This window comes from Rhinolophus sinicus, linkage group LG11, assembly GCF_036562045.2.
Source record: "Rhinolophus sinicus isolate RSC01 linkage group LG11, ASM3656204v1, whole genome shotgun sequence".
Lineage (NCBI taxonomy): Eukaryota > Metazoa > Chordata > Mammalia > Chiroptera > Rhinolophidae > Rhinolophus > Rhinolophus sinicus.
The window spans coordinates 49,817,848-49,832,555 of record NC_133760.1 but is presented as its reverse complement, the minus strand read 5'-3'; the positions used below and the strand labels follow the sequence as shown (position 1 = coordinate 49,832,555).

Here is a 14,708-nt window from a genome sequence, read left to right as displayed (position 1 = left end):
GGACTCAAGGCAGTGAGCCATGTTTGCGCTGAGCTTGGCAGGCCCCCCAGCACAGGAAGTCCTCACAGGTGGGGGCTCGGAAGCTGCTGTCTCTCTCCCTGGGCAAGGGCCCTGGGTGCAGGGGTGGGGAGGGGGTGGGGGCAAGGAACACAGCTTCCACCCCCAGCCCCTGAGCCAAGGGCTGTGCGTCAGTCAGCAGCCCTCGGCCCCTGCACCAATTGTAAGTGCTTAGTCACAGTTGCTTCCTCTGGGCAGCAGAAGAAAGAACAGCCTCTGAGCAGATCTGCCCGTCCCGCTCCCCCTGTCCCCCCACACGGCTGACTCAGGATGGTAGCACGGGCCCTGGGGGTGGGGACATGCACCCTGAATCCTGCTGCTGAGACCACGTTCTGGTCCCAGGACTCAGTGCCTGGGTCAGGACATAGTTGGCACTTGCCTTGTCACCTTGAGACCCCAACCTCACTCCCCCCCCCCGTAGCCCCTCCCCCGCACGCTCTGCTGCCTCCCAGATGTGCATGGAGGGGCTGCTTCTCTGATGTCCTCTCCACTCCCCAAAAGACTAACATTGGCCCTTCTGGAATCCAGCAGTAGCCAGGTTACCATGGCAACGCCCATGGTCCCTGCTTAACAGGAGATGAATCAGGAGCTAAAAATAGAGCCCCAGGGTGATAGAGTGATGATAGATGATGGATGGAGGAAAGGGGGGAAAGGTAGAGAGGTGGACAGATGGATAGCTGGATGGACGGATGGATGGACGGATGGATGGACGGATGGATGGATGGTGGTTGGATGATGGGTAGATGGATCGTGGATGGATTGGATGGGGGGGTGGACCTGGATTCAGGGTCAGGATTAATTTGTTTTTCCCACACAAGGAAATCAGGGGAAATCTCAACTGGAAGCCCACACACAGGCTGGGGGCTCTGGGAGCTGGTGCCCCCTCACCACCTGTGACTGAGCACATAGGATGTAAAGCCAAGTAAAGCAGGCTGGAGTCACATGGAGGCCCTGCCTGGGTGCCTGGCCCCACCTGATCCTGGCCCAGGGTCATGGGAGGCTGAGGGGAGGCCACCTGGTAGTGGGGCACCATTGTGCCCTCTGGCCCTCCCCGGGTCCAGCGCTGCGTTCCTGGGAGGGCCCTGCATTCAGTTCAGGAAGGTGCCAGTGAGTCTGAGTCGAAGATTCCCAGTTTCAGGGTGGAGGCTGGGAGGGCAGATTCTTCCAGCCCCACCCCTCCTCTGCTGCAGTGGTGGGGAGGGAGGGTGACGGCAGTGAAGGCACAAACTGCTGCAGGGAAAGGTGACACGTTATTAGTCCTGAGCCCCCACTGAGGGGCAGCGAGGGGAGAGAAGTGGGTGCAAGCTGGGACAATGGACAACCTGACTGTGGGGACAGGCCTGGGGCGCCAGGGTTTGCTCAGGGACTGGGATGCAGCCTGCTGGTCCCTCCCCATGAACACCAGCTGCAAAGCAGGAAGCTCTCCCCTGCCCTCCAAATCCCCTCCTGCTCTCTCCTGGGTCCTGGCCACAGCGTTTTTCATAATAGAAAGGGTTTTGGGTGCTTGAACGCTGTTGGGGTCCCAGTCACAAAAGGGAGGGAAGGGGGTGGCTCGGGCACCGTCTGCTCAGCGCCTGCTCAGGCATGGGCAGTGAGGCCTCGTGGAGGCAGCTCCTTGGGGCTGTAATATTCCACCAGCTGCTTGGGCACCTTGGCCAGCACACACTTGCGGGGTGGTGACAAGGTGCTTATCCCTGACGACTTCCTAGTCTCCTACTATGGGGCCGAGGTGGGACCTGCCGTTGGACCCAGAGCCTGGCACACAGTTGCTGGGACAGCAACTTCCCGGGGCCGGACGCCTGAGCACTCACCTTCTTGAGCTCCCGAAAGGGCACAAGCTGCACGATGGGCACAAGCTGCATGATGTCTCGGGCTGCAGGCTCGCCCCTCGGGCAGTGCAGGACACCAGCGGCCCCGCCCCATCCAGGGCCTGCGTATCCGTGAAGCCAGCGTTGCCCACACGCGCGATAACAGACGTGGGCAGGTGGGAGGTGTGCACAATGGCCTCCCGCGTGTTGGCCATATCGCTCACCACGATTAGCAGAATGTAGTATTGCTGGGCACAGGGGAGGAGGGGCCTGGGAGACCCTGCCGGGCAGCTGCATCTCCCCCACGGTCTCCCCAGGGCCTGGGAGTGACTGCAAGCATCCCTGAGCCCATGCCCCGTGGCTCATGCAGCCCAACGCCTGAGCCTGAGGCTCTGGCTTCCCTGACTGCAAGGCACACGCCGCCGCCCGCAGCTCACAGGTGGGCAGGCTGAGGCTGGAGGAGCCAGCATCTGAACTCAGGTCTGAGGCCAGAGAAGGAGAAATCTGTGGGTCCCAGGTGGGGAGGGGCTCCCGACACCCTGAAGGGACACTGAGACCTGAGGGACAGAATTTAGAGAGGACAGGTCCTGGGAGGAATGGCGGATGTGTACACATGGGGAGCAGGCTGAGAATAGGAGAAAGCTGCTTTCAATGGCTGGGTCTTGAGGGTTGAGCTGTAGTCACTCAGTGTGTGTCCCTGGTCACGCGCAGTGTGTCCCTGGTCATGCACAGTGTGGCCATTGTCACATACAGTATGCCTTTGCTGTTAGCAGATCTACAGGGAGAATTGGGGGGTATCGGGGGTAGGCAGCCAGCTCTCAATTGGTTCAGAAAGAAAACAATAGTGATACGAGGGGTGGGGGACCAGGAGAAGACATCAGCAATTGGTACATCCAGGGGAATGACGTACTGAAACCATGGTGCTATTCTTTGCATTCTCCTCTAAATTTGATGTTTTTTTCCCCCAAATAAAAGGTTAAAGCAGCAGCTTAATCAGGTCTACAAAACACAGAGACAAGCGAAGCAGCACGCATCCCTCAGCACAGTATTATTTGTGCAAATGAAACGCATGCAAACAAAATGACAATATATGTGCAACAAAACAATACATAGACGCTGTGGCTGGTGTGGACAGGTGGAGAGAATCATTACCCCACCAGGGCACAATTTTCCAGATCAGAAGTGAGCCTGGCAGCTTTGGGCCCGTGTCTCCACTCCCTTCCAACCACTATGGTCTCCTCCTTCCTGCCTCAGGGCCTTTGCACGGGCTGTGCCCTGGCCTCTGAGCCCCCCACGACCCCACCCCACACACAGCTGATCCTGCCTCCTGCCCTCTTCTCTCCAGAGCACCCACACCTTCGGTGCGCCCAGTCCCACCATGCTGCCCATGCCAGGCACGTACAGAAGCCTCCCCGCTGCGTTCCTCCGCCGCTGCCATGCGGCCATCACCTTGGAGGTGATGGGTGCCATGTTGGTGGGGCCGTAGAGCTGGACCCTGGGCAGACAGTTCTGTTAGGCGTCCACACACCCTGGATTCCTGTGGGGGAGGAGGGAGTGTGGCTGCTTCAGCCCTGCCCCAGCTCCCCTTGTGTTCCTACCTTCACACTCATCATCCTCAGGGTTGAAATTGATGGCAAAGTCATGGGACACCTGCGTGGGCACAAAAGGGACCTGTCAGCTGCTCAGCCTCCCAGGACCCCAGGGCCCCACTTACTGGGAGAGGTCAGTTTGGAGTCCCTGGGACCACCGTGTGGAAAGGGACTCTGTGGGAGGGAGTCACAGGGACACAGACGTCCTGAGCACCACTCCAGCCCCTGGATCCAGCGGGACCTGAAGCTTCTGAGCTGCATTATCAATAAATACCCCCCCACCACCATGTTTTCTGCTTAAGCCAGTTGAACTGTTATTTGTAACTGGGAGATTCTGGACTAATGTTCCTGCTTCTCCTTGTCTCCAGAGATCTAGGGACAGAGGTTAGCCCCTCTGGCTGGAAAGACAGGGTCACATAATAGCGGTTCCCAGCACACAGGGACCCAGGGTGACCTCTGCTGGGGAGGGGCACAGAGGGGTGGCTCCCGGCTCTCCTACCTCAAAGTTGAGAGGGACTCAGGCTCGAAACCCCAAAGCAGAGAACCTCTTGTCACTGGAGGAGAGGCTGCCTGTCACGCAGGGTCCCTGGTTCCCGGGTGGGCATAAGGAGGGGCGGGGCCACTTCAGGGGACACTGACAGCGCTCTGTGCCACCCCGTGTGGCCCAGCCCATGCCCTGCTCCAAGCCACAGGAGGAGCCTGAGGCACAGCACGAGCAGGGAGGTGAGGCCGAGCCCACCAATGGCTCTGAGCTGCTCCCCAGCCCACCTCCTCCTGCCTCTGCTCCAGGCCCAGCGGGCACCTGCTGGTGGCAGCCTGACCTCGGAATGGTCAGCTTAAATTTTCATATTACAAAATCCACAAACGGGCGGGCCCGTGGCTCAGGCGGTTAGAGCTCCATGCTCCTAACTCTGAAGGCTGCCGGTTCGATTCCCACATGGGCCAGTGGGCTCTCAACCACAAGGTTGCTGGTTCGATTCCTCGAGTCCCGCAAGGGATGGTGGGCAGCGCCCCCTGCAACTAAGATTGAACATGGCACCTTGAGCTGAGCTGCCTCCCGGATGGCTCAGTTGGTTGGAGAACGTCCTCTCAATCACAAGGTTGCCGGTTCAACTCCCGCAAGGGATGGTGGCTGTGCCCCCTGCAACTAGAAAGGGCAACTGGACCTGGAGCTGAGCTGCGCCCTCCACAACTAAGATTGAAAGGACAGCAACTTGACTTGGAAAAAAGGCCTGGAAGTACACACTGTTCCCCAATAAAGTCCTGTTCCCCTTCCCCAATAAAATCTTAAAAACAAACAAACAAAAAAAACTGGCAACACTCAGAAATCACCGAAGAAAAAAATGGTAAGTGAAACCACCTATAAATAAACGGAAGTGTGGAGACCCCACAAGTGAAGGAGAGAACGTTAGCCCTTTGCACGTACAGTGGCCGCCTCTTTGTCTTGAACTAAGTTGAATAAAGTGGAGAAAAGCCTGAACAACCTAAAATGACTAGTAGTTTCCCTAGTAGAGTTACAATTCAAAGTAATTGGAAATTAGTGCTAAGTTTGATACTTCCTTTTAAAAATATCACAATCATATATATTGTAACAAAGCTACTACACGATAGATTCAAATAAAGTCATCCTAGAGAGGTGACACTCCCATATGTTAAAAGTCACAGGTGTACGTACCCCTTCCCTCCGAAGTCAGAAGTAGTGTGATAATGAAAAATAATCAAAAGAGGAAAAATAGAGCCTGGGGAAATTAAACAAAATTCCTAATGTCTACCCAAAAAAGAGCAGTAAACACATAATAAATTGAGAGAGATTTGAAACTCGTACCAGAGAAACGCTCATCTGAAAACGGACCAAGAGCGGGTCCACGCGGGCGGGCGATCTCGCAGATCTGCACGAGCCCGCGCACCCCCTGGTGGCCGCCGCGGGCATTGCTGGCGACACTTCGGGAGTCTTTCCCGAGACGCACCTGCCACAGTCGTGGTTCCAGAGAGGCGCGCGCCCATCAGGCCGCCAAATGCGCCTGGAGACGGCGAGAGGAAGCGCGCCCCCGGATGGACTGCCGCCGGGCTGCAGAAAGGGTCACATGTCAGTGCGCATCCTCGCGTTGGTTTTCTGTGTGACAAATGACCACAAACAGAGCTGCTAAAGCAACACGCAGGCACCTGCACAGCAGCTGGGCCGTTGGAGGAGATGGACACACGGCTTCTGGCTTCGTGCCCCCGCGAGGCCGGGAGAGGCCTCTGCCCTGCACTGGGGTCACAGAGTTCCCAGGGGTCTCTCTTGCTCCAGTCCTGCCCACACTCAGGGGACATCCCGCATGTCCTCCATGCAGAATCCGGGGGTCATCTGGATCCTGCCACCCCAGTGTCAGGGATGGCCGGCGGACAAAGGACCCCACGGCCAGGGCAGTGGCCACAGACACAGGCAGCCCTCTTGCAGGACCCCCATCTTCAGGAGCGTGCTCACCTCACTGCTTCCATGCAGGACAGGGCAAAGCTGGCCAGCCCACATCGCCTCCTGAACAGCTCCAGGACCCACTGCCAAGAGTACTGCAGGCCACAGGCGACAGGAGCTGCTCACGCCCCAGCGCCCCTCGGAGCTCCTCTAAACGGTGCCTTGGGCTCTCCAAGTCCTGGGTCGCAGATCAGGCCCATTTCATGCCTAGCCTCACCAGGTGGCACGTGCAGCTTACCCACTGGGGCACCTGCAGCCCTGAGCCAAGAGTGGAAGCATGGAGAGGGCGGACAATGGCCGGGAGAAGCAGCTTCCTCAGATGACACAGTGATTCTGCCACCACCACTGGGCCTGCTAGGTGCGGGCTGCTGCACAGAAATGTGGACAAAGGGCTGAATCTACCAGGGTCCCACGCCAGGCCTCCCCTTAGCACATTCACTTGACCCCTGGCCGCCCAGCATGTGAGGACTGGTCAGAAGGTTGCCCCTACCACAACAGTCTTCTGGGAAAAGGCTGCATCATATGCCCGTCACCCCTTGCAGGCCTCTCTAACCCCCCGGCCTGTCCTGGACACCCTGTCTCTTCCTTCTCCAGCACTATTCTGTCTCCAAATACCTCTTACTCGGAGCTGACAAGCCCTCAGTGCTGCTCCCTCCTTCCAGTCCTACCTCCTGCCCACTCAAGTCTCATTTCCACACAGATGTTCACGTCCTAATCCCCAGACCCAGGAATGTCTTACCGCTTGGCGAGTTACACACCTTGAGATGGAGAGGGTATCCTGTATTTTCTGGTGGGTCCAATCTAATGCCACGAGCCCTACAAGTGGAGAACTTTTCCCGGACGAGGTCACAAGATGCCACAGAGAAGAGGCAGAAGGGGTACGGCAGGTGGCGACCCGACGTCTTGCTGCTGGTCCTGACAGAGGCGTCTGGAAGCCCAGGGCTGAGAGAACGCAGAGACCTGAATTCTGTGCCAACCTGATGGAGCCTGGAAATGGCCGCACCCTGGAGCACTCGGGGAGGGGGGGGCCGGGGGGGGGCCTAGGTTACATCCTGTGACGCCATGAGCCGCCCTCTGCTGGCTTCTGACTACAATGGAGATGAGGTGTCTGTGATGTTTTACGCACATAAGTTCTTGGTGATTTGATACGGCAGCAACAGGAACAAATACAGGATCCATACATGTCTTTTCTGAAACAATGAGATAATGTCACTGACCTTCTCCAAGTCTTCCAGCTTTTCTGTCACATTCCGAGTAAAATTCAACCCCTGCACAGTGGCATGTGCTTTTTCTCCTGAGACTGTGCCCACCCCTGCATCCGACGTCTCCCCCAGTCCCAGTGTGGTGGCCTCCTCCTTGGTAGTCACATCCTGGCCTCACTGCCATCTCATCAGAGAAGCCTTCCTGAGCTCTTAAAACCAAGTAAGCACCTTATTTTAATTCTCTTTAAACATTTGGCATTTTTGTTATCTTTTGGATCTTCCACTAAAATGTCAGTGCACTGAGAGTACGGGCCTTGTCTCTGGAGTATACTCGTGTGCTCCCGGGGCCTGCAGGTCTCAGCAACTGTTACCTGGATAAATCTAATCACTGGGATAGTAGATGAAGCCTTATGTAAAAGGCCTAAAAAGCAGTTAAATGTGCTAATACATTCCTCTTATAGTTTGAGGCAATCTGAGCTAGATTTTTCTGTAGCTCCCAACATGAAACTTTCTAACTGGCACATCCTTCTTTTTCTCTTAAGAGTTTTTCAGCTCTGTCTAAAGTGTGTTGTCAAAACCACTTTTATTCAGCAATTACAGGATCTTTAGGTAAGAGGGCCTTCCCTGTGAGCAGTAAGTCCTCATGGACGGGGCGTGGAGCCGACGACGCAGGGCACAGGCAGGCTGTCTTCACCACGCTCATGCCCCTCTGGCTCTTACCGATACTCAGTTCGGAACCATTTTCTACACACGCAGATGCTGCCCACACATGCAGAGAAAAACCACAGTACAGGAGGCTCCCAAACAATGGCCTATTTGTACTAAACCATTATCAATAAGCCCAAAGTATGTTCCTAGACAGTGAATCCTGGGTGAGATCAGGTGAGGTAGTCAAAGTATTATGGCGGGGAAAGCTAAATGAGCACAACTTATGCAAATAATCTAGTAGCAATGACAAGAGATACAATTGTTCACAAGTGGCATTTCCTGGGGGGGAAATCCACCTTTTCTTACAAGAAAAACGTTCATAGTTTCATTAAATTTATGAGCCTTACTCAGCACGCCGCTGTCCTAATCACTGTGCTCGTCCCGAAACCCCACTCCTGCACTCCTCTGGCTTTCATTTACAGTCAGACTCTTCCTGTTGTACGTGCATCTTGGCAGGGCTCCAACATTTATCTTCAACAATTCTCTCTTCCAAAAACATGCCATCAATCAGACCCTTAGTCTGTCCGTGGCTCTACACAGACCCACACACACCCTCTCCTTGGGGTACAAATACACACCTCAGAGATCACTAACAAGTCCGTTTCCCTACAAACTGTTCTTGTCAATCTCCTTCTAAGTCCCTAGAGTTAATTTATTTTTTATTTTCTAAGGTATTTCCTACCGCAAGACTAGTTCACATAAAATTATTAACAGCTCTTTAATGTGTGTGTCACATAACTGTTCTTCATACTCTTCTCCTTGACATTCTAATTTTTTATGACGACGACGATGATAACCCTGTAGCTTCCACTTATTGTACTTACCACATGTCAGGCATTGGACCTGGTGCTTTAAATATTCTCAGTTAATCCCCTCAGTGCTCTATAGGCAGATTATTACTACACCTCCATTTATAAAAAAGAAACTGAAGGTTAGAGTATAAGTTGCTTGTCCAAAGTCATATAGGCCCATTCTCTTTCCTTTCCTATGGGACTTCAGTTACATTTATAAGATAAAGCTAAATGTTGTAATAAATATGTCTCCTGCTCTTTCCTTTTTCATCTTTTCCCCACTCTATGTTTTAGTCTGGATATTTTCTTCTAACCTATTGTCCAGTTGACCAATTCTCTCTTTGGCTGTAACTAATTTGCTATTTAACATCAGTATTTATTGTATTTTTAAGTTCTAGTATTTCTATTTGTTCTTTCTTTATAGTTTTCAGTTCACCTAAATTCTCCATCTTGTAATTTCTTAAATATAAGCAGTTATTTTAAAGTCTATCTTTACCCTCTAATATCTGATGAGACTGTGCCTGCTTCTATTTCAATTGTTTTAGTCTTGCTGTTTATTGTTCCTAGCTATTTTTCATTGAGTGTTAGACATTGTATATACAACTGTAGAGATAATTTGAGGCCACAGATGAGGCTGTCATCCTCATGTCAACACTGTCATCCAGCCCTGTGTTAGTTGCTACCAGATACTTCATTTTGGCCAGACCCTCATTTCTTTTCTTTTCTTTTTTTTTTTTTTAAAGATTTTATTGGGGAAGGGGAACAGGACTTTTATTGGGGAACAGTGTGTGTGTACTTCCAGGCCTTTTTTTCCAAGTCAAGTTGTTGTCCTTTCAATCTCAGTGTGGAGGGTGCTGTTCAGCTTCAAGTTGTTGTCCTTTCAGTCTTAGTTGTGGAGGGCGCAGCTCAGCTCCAGGTCCAGTTGCCGTTGCTAGTTGCAGGGGGCGGAGCCCACCATCCCTTGCGGGACTCGAGGAGTTGAACCAGCAACCTTGTGGTTGAGAGCCTACTGGCCCATGTGGGAATCGAACCGGCAGCCTTCGGAGTTAGGAGCATGGAGCTCTAACCGCCTGAGCCACCGGGCCGGCCCCCTCATTTCTTTTTAACCAGTCTGTGGTAGGCAGAGTTCTGAGATGGCCCCCGAATCCCATTCCCTTGAGTACGGGCGGGCCCTGTAAGTATGATGGGATTTACTCCCATGATTATATGGCAAAGGTGAAGGGGTTTTGCTGAGGCAATTAAGGTCCTGAGTTAGTAGATTCTGAGTTAATAAAAATGCAGATTAGATCAGGTGGGTCTGACTTACTCAGGTGAAAGCACTTCAAAGAGGACCTGGAACTTTCTTGAAGAGGGAGATGCCCTCCTGCTGGCCTTGAGGCAAACCCCATGCTGTGAAGTACCTGTGGAGAGCGCTGGCCGGCCTCAGCCCTACAAGCACAAGTAACTGAGTTCTGCCACCGACCTTGGAAGAGGACCCCTAACTCCAGATAAACAAGAAGACTGGCTGACACCTTGACTGAAGCCTTGTGAGACCCGGCCAAATTGTGCTGACTCCTGACCCATGGAGACTTTGAGATAATAAAGGTATGCTGTTTTAAGCTTAAAAGTTTGTGGTAATTTATTATGTAGCAATAGAAAACTAATACACTGTGTTGCGTTCTGGTGTTAAAATTGGACTAGTTTCGGGGCAGCCAGTCAGCTCAGTTGGTTAGAGTGCGATGCTCTTAACAAGTTTCGATCCCCACATGGGCCACTGTGAGCTGCGCCCCCCCCCCACAACTAGATTGAAACAACTACTTGACTTGGAACTAATGGGTCCTAGAAAACACACTTAAAATAAATTTTTAAAAGTTTAAAAAAAGTTAAAAAGAAACTGGACTAGTTTCCTGAAACAAATTGGGAGGGCCTTCCTTATTTTTTTATGGCCCAGGTTAGATAAACATGGAGTTATTGCTTCTTTAAAAGTTAGAATTTGGCTGTGGACCCTTCCTGTCCAAGTGTCCTTTGCATCTTTGGGTAGCTTTCCAGATCTTCTATGGTTCTTGTCTATTTAAGTTTTCTATTTCTTTTTGGGGCCATTTTGACAATTTCTATTTTGTTAGGAAATCATCCATTTCCTATAGGGTTTCTTTTCTATAGGGTTTCAATTTGTCTTGGTTTTCGCCACAGAATTACATATATTATTTCACATAATTCTTTTTACCAATCTTGATTCTGGGATTGTCTTCCTTCACGTTCCTAAATCTTGTATATTTTTCTTGGTCAGGTTTATCAGGTGTTTGTCATTTATCTTTTATAAAAGAATTAGCTTTTAAAAAGCCACTAGTTGGTCTTGACTAGTGAAATCACATGGAATAATTTAATTATGCATCCCCTCAATTCAACTCAACCATCCTGTCTTAAATCAACTGAAAATTAACAGTATTTGAAATCCTGACCGTGCTCTGGGTCCACATGACATGTGTGGTTCAGGCCTCATGGGGAACCCGTCTGGGTTACTCTCAGGCCAGAGAACATCAGCGGGAAAGGCAGAGACAAGATGGAAGACACCAGCTGGTACAAGATGCTTTCAAAGATGGTAACACTCGTGTAAACATCTATAGAACTTACTCATCTCACAGCTTTAAGGTACAGCTACCTAATTACACATGAAACGTTGTCTATTCAGTTTCATCATGATGGAGTTTCACATATCAAAAATAGAAACAAACAGAGCTTTGTTACTTGTTTCTGGCGAGCTTGTAAACATGGAACGTTTTGTTCTGAAATACTCTTGTGAAGAACGCTGTGTAGGGAGGCAGGTCTCTCTTTATCTCCTCACAGAAGCGGGGGTGGTCTGCAGGCTTCAAATCTGGATCATTTTGTACTGGCCCGTCCATCGTCTAGAGCCAAAACGAAACAGAGTGTAATTTGGTTAAAAAGAAACACAAGAAAACGAAAAAACCAAACACATTTATGAGACAACAGAAGTAGAAATAGGGGTTGGGTTTAAGAACGATGTTAGTGAACGTAAATGATATGATTTCAAGGTCAGTGGCTACGTGGATATCAGCTGGTCCACGCCCCCCTGTGTCAGCCCAGGCTGAGGAGGAGAGTGGTCAGTGGTCACTCTGACCTCTGTCAAAACTGGGACTGGACTCAGTGTCCTTGTTGTTAGCAATGTCCGGCACTGTTCCTTGACAAAAACGAAATTCAAACAATCATGACAGTCCATGAGCTGCCCGGTTAAAAGTTAAACACGAAGCACAATTTAAACGCAAGTCTTGGGACTGTACCTCCTCTGAATTCAAGACAGTTATGGGCAGTTCTGTGCTCTGGGCACAAACGTGCATCTCAGATGCTTCCTCCCCAGCTTTATGGAGGCCTGACTGACAAAGCTGTACGTACTAAAGAGTCACACCAGCTGGTCTGCCATACACGGGTGCAGTGACCACAATCAGTTAGTTAGAGCATTGTGTGGGTGAAAGGGACACACCTTCGGTTCTAAGGAGAATAAGTTCTGGGGGTCTAGCGCACAGCACGGTGACGAGAGTGAACAACAACGTGCTGTACCCTTGAACTTTGCTAAGAGATTAGATTTTACGTGTCCTGAACCTCAAATTCTGTACAGTCATTTTCCTCCAATTTAGGCTAGGTTTATCTGCTCTGGAGTATAAGCTTGACCAGAGAAAGCCACCTTTGTGGAAGTATGGCCGTGGACAGAAGGGGACACCAATGGGAGCTGGCAGAGCAGAGATGGGGCTGCTGTCACTCCTGCATGAGCAGGGTGATTGATGCTTTAGAGCGAGGCCTGCTTGGATGGTCCACGGTTTGCTTTCATAGCAGCAGCAGAACATTAGCATATGCCTGGTGCAGGGCCTGACGCAGCCACTGGATGGAGGCTGCTGACCTGAGCTCCGGGACCTGGAGCTCCCCTGCCCCGCCCAGCCCTGGGCTGTCACTAAAGTGACACTAAAGGTTGGGAGTTCCAGGGAACGCAGTGCAGGTGTGCTTGGTTGTGACAGTCTGTATGGCGGGGGACGCTTACATGGCCGTTGGCCAGGTCCAACAGGTCGCGAAGCCGGCAGCCGGGGCGGTGCCTCCGCTCATAGCAGATGCTGTCCTCCAGGATGACGTAGTCAGTGCCGAAGGAGCGCAGCAGGCCGTGCACGTGCTCGGCAGGCCTCTTCGCATAGATCTGGTAAACCTTCAGAACGGGGCAGGGGGGACAGCACTCAGCGGCCAGCTAGTGAGGCGGCTCCCACGGGGCTCGAACCTCAGCCCCGCCCCGTCCCATGCAGGTCACCCCCTGCAGTCCGCGAGCGTGTGGGGGAAATGCCAAAGGAACACTGTCTGTCAGGACAGTCTCGGGGATGGCGAGCGAGCCATGCTGAATCCATCTGGAGCCAGACCCGATTACTTTGAGTTGTCAGCATGTTCACCAGCAGACGCCAACCCGATGCTTCCAGTGCCCTAGCACCAGGGCTCAGCAAGTAAGACACAGTCGCTACCTTTCAAAAGGGCACCTTTAGACTAAGAGGGCACACCGGGCTGATGGCAGCTGGGGGCACGTACACATCTAAGGAGACTCAGCTTCTGGTAAGGGCAGTTAGGGAAAATGACCCCGCAGGGCCCGGTCCCCAGGCGGGTCAGGAGGTACTGGGTTCCCACTCACCTGGTGGCACCTGCCCTGAGTGAACAGTATGGCCTATGCTGGGACTTGGCCCTGGACAGTCATGCGTGTGCTGTGAAGAGGATCGGCTTGCTTTGCTGCCCGCTCGTGTCTAATGCTATGTCTCTGGCTTAGGGGCTGGGTCCTGAGAGCCTGTGTCTGCCTGAGGAGCGTATCTGCTCCTGCTGCCAGGCCTGACGCTGCCCTGCCCACAGCCCGCACCGCGGCACCAGGGCCCTCGGGGCATCAGTCAGAGCACAAGGCACAGGATTCGCCGAACGTGACGCATGTCTTCCGCACCCAGCCACCTCCCGCTGCACCCCAGCTGGGACCCAGGTCCCTCCTGCTTCCTCTGGCTAACGCGGGCGATCAGGAACACTTGGGGCCACCTGAAAACTTCCCATTTTAGCAGAATCTAGGTTCAGACAATTCTCATAAGAAACATGGGATTTAGTAAAAATCCGTTGCTTTTAGGCTAGTTAAAACACTGCAAACAAGGCTTTTCAACTAATTTGCAGCTGCCAAGATTACAAAGTGACTGACGTAAATCATCATACAGTCTTAGCACACTGAATGGCTGGTGAGGACCAAGGGGGACGACTGGGGTGCGGCCTGCTGTGGTCTGTGTGCAGGTGCCTGACGGTGCGGTGGCCCCGCCCCCCAGAACCCCGCCTCCCAATATCTGCTGTGCAGACTGGTGTGCACACGGTTCCTGTTTGGAACTGTTTCTACAATCCTGAAAACCAGGGGGACAACCTAAATGGTCAAGGGAAACATGCTACACCCACCTAACCAAACACTATGCATCTTGGAAAACGAGGAGCATGTTAGGGTGCCGATGTGTGATCATCTCCCCAATGCGTCAGTTACTGCTTCAGGAAACCCAGGGGGAGAGACGAGTCCACGTGTGTGCAATGCGCTGGTGTGTGTGGAAAGCGCTGTGGGAGGGCGCAGGGGCCTGGAAAGGCACATGGTGGTGGTGGGGGGGGGTGGAGGAGGAGGGGGAGGGACCCCTTCACTACATCCCCTCCTGTATGTTCTGAACTGGGAACAGTATGGCTGTATCATCTATGCATGCACACGCACACTCGCAACCATGCAGGAAGGTCCACAGACATGTGACCAGTGAGCTTCTTTCCCTCCCGGTCTCTGAGATGTTCTCAAATGCTGCGTTCTGTGCATCTCAAGGTATTTTTCCTCTTAGTTCCTCTAACCGAGGACTGGACGGCTCAGCAGCCGTCAGGGGACACAAGCCCTGCGCACGTCCACTCTGCTGCCCCACCTGGCACGGGCCAGGCAGGAGGGCCTCACCGCTTTGGTTCGCTCCCTCAGGCTGCTGTCCTCGAAGTGCGGGTGGTTGGTCAGCGTCCTTCCTGTGCATAGCTTGACTCCGGCCAGCAGCTGCATGCTCCCCGCAAACACAGCCGTCCTCGGGGTGTTAGAGCTA

General features: G+C 52.6%; 2 protein-coding genes across 15 annotated transcripts in view; both read right to left on the bottom strand.

Moving 5' to 3' along the window:
* Nucleotides 1-366: 366 nt before the first annotated feature.
* On the bottom strand, nt 367-10,534 carry CPNE7 (copine 7). Of its 9 annotated transcripts, none has more exons than XR_012490260.1 (5): nt 6,668-10,534; nt 5,922-6,277; nt 3,954-5,567; nt 3,464-3,515; nt 367-3,360 (listed from the first exon to the last, which is right to left on the bottom strand). XR_012490260.1 is itself a non-coding variant. In XM_074315005.1 (5 exons), the coding sequence occupies exons 2-5, from the start codon at nt 5,964-5,966 to the stop codon at nt 3,311-3,313; spliced, it is 390 nt and encodes a 129-aa protein (XP_074171106.1). In that variant the 5' UTR covers nt 5,967-6,277; nt 6,668-10,529; the 3' UTR covers nt 367-3,310. The 9 variants fall into 9 exon arrangements, 2 of the variants coding, with proteins under 2 accessions (XP_074171106.1, XP_074171105.1); XR_012490259.1 differs by having other exon boundaries at nt 367-3,515; nt 3,954-4,040; nt 5,280-5,567; nt 6,668-10,528; XM_074315005.1 differs by having other exon boundaries at nt 5,280-5,522; nt 6,668-10,529.
* A 381-nt stretch (nt 10,535-10,915) lies between these two features.
* Nucleotides 10,916-14,708, bottom strand: part of DPY19L3 (dpy-19 like C-mannosyltransferase 3) — a 40,327-nt gene continuing 36,534 nt past the window's right edge. For all 6 annotated transcript variants that reach the window (XM_019740514.2, XM_019740515.2, XM_019740513.2 and 3 more), the window contains 3 exons: nt 14,573-14,705; nt 12,638-12,796; nt 10,916-11,492 (listed from right to left, as the gene is read on the bottom strand). In XM_019740514.2, the coding sequence (XP_019596073.1) occupies nt 11,331-11,492; nt 12,638-12,796; nt 14,573-14,705 (454 nt within the window). In that variant the 3' untranslated portion in view covers nt 10,916-11,330. The remainder of the gene's footprint in view (nt 11,493-12,637; nt 12,797-14,572; nt 14,706-14,708) is intronic.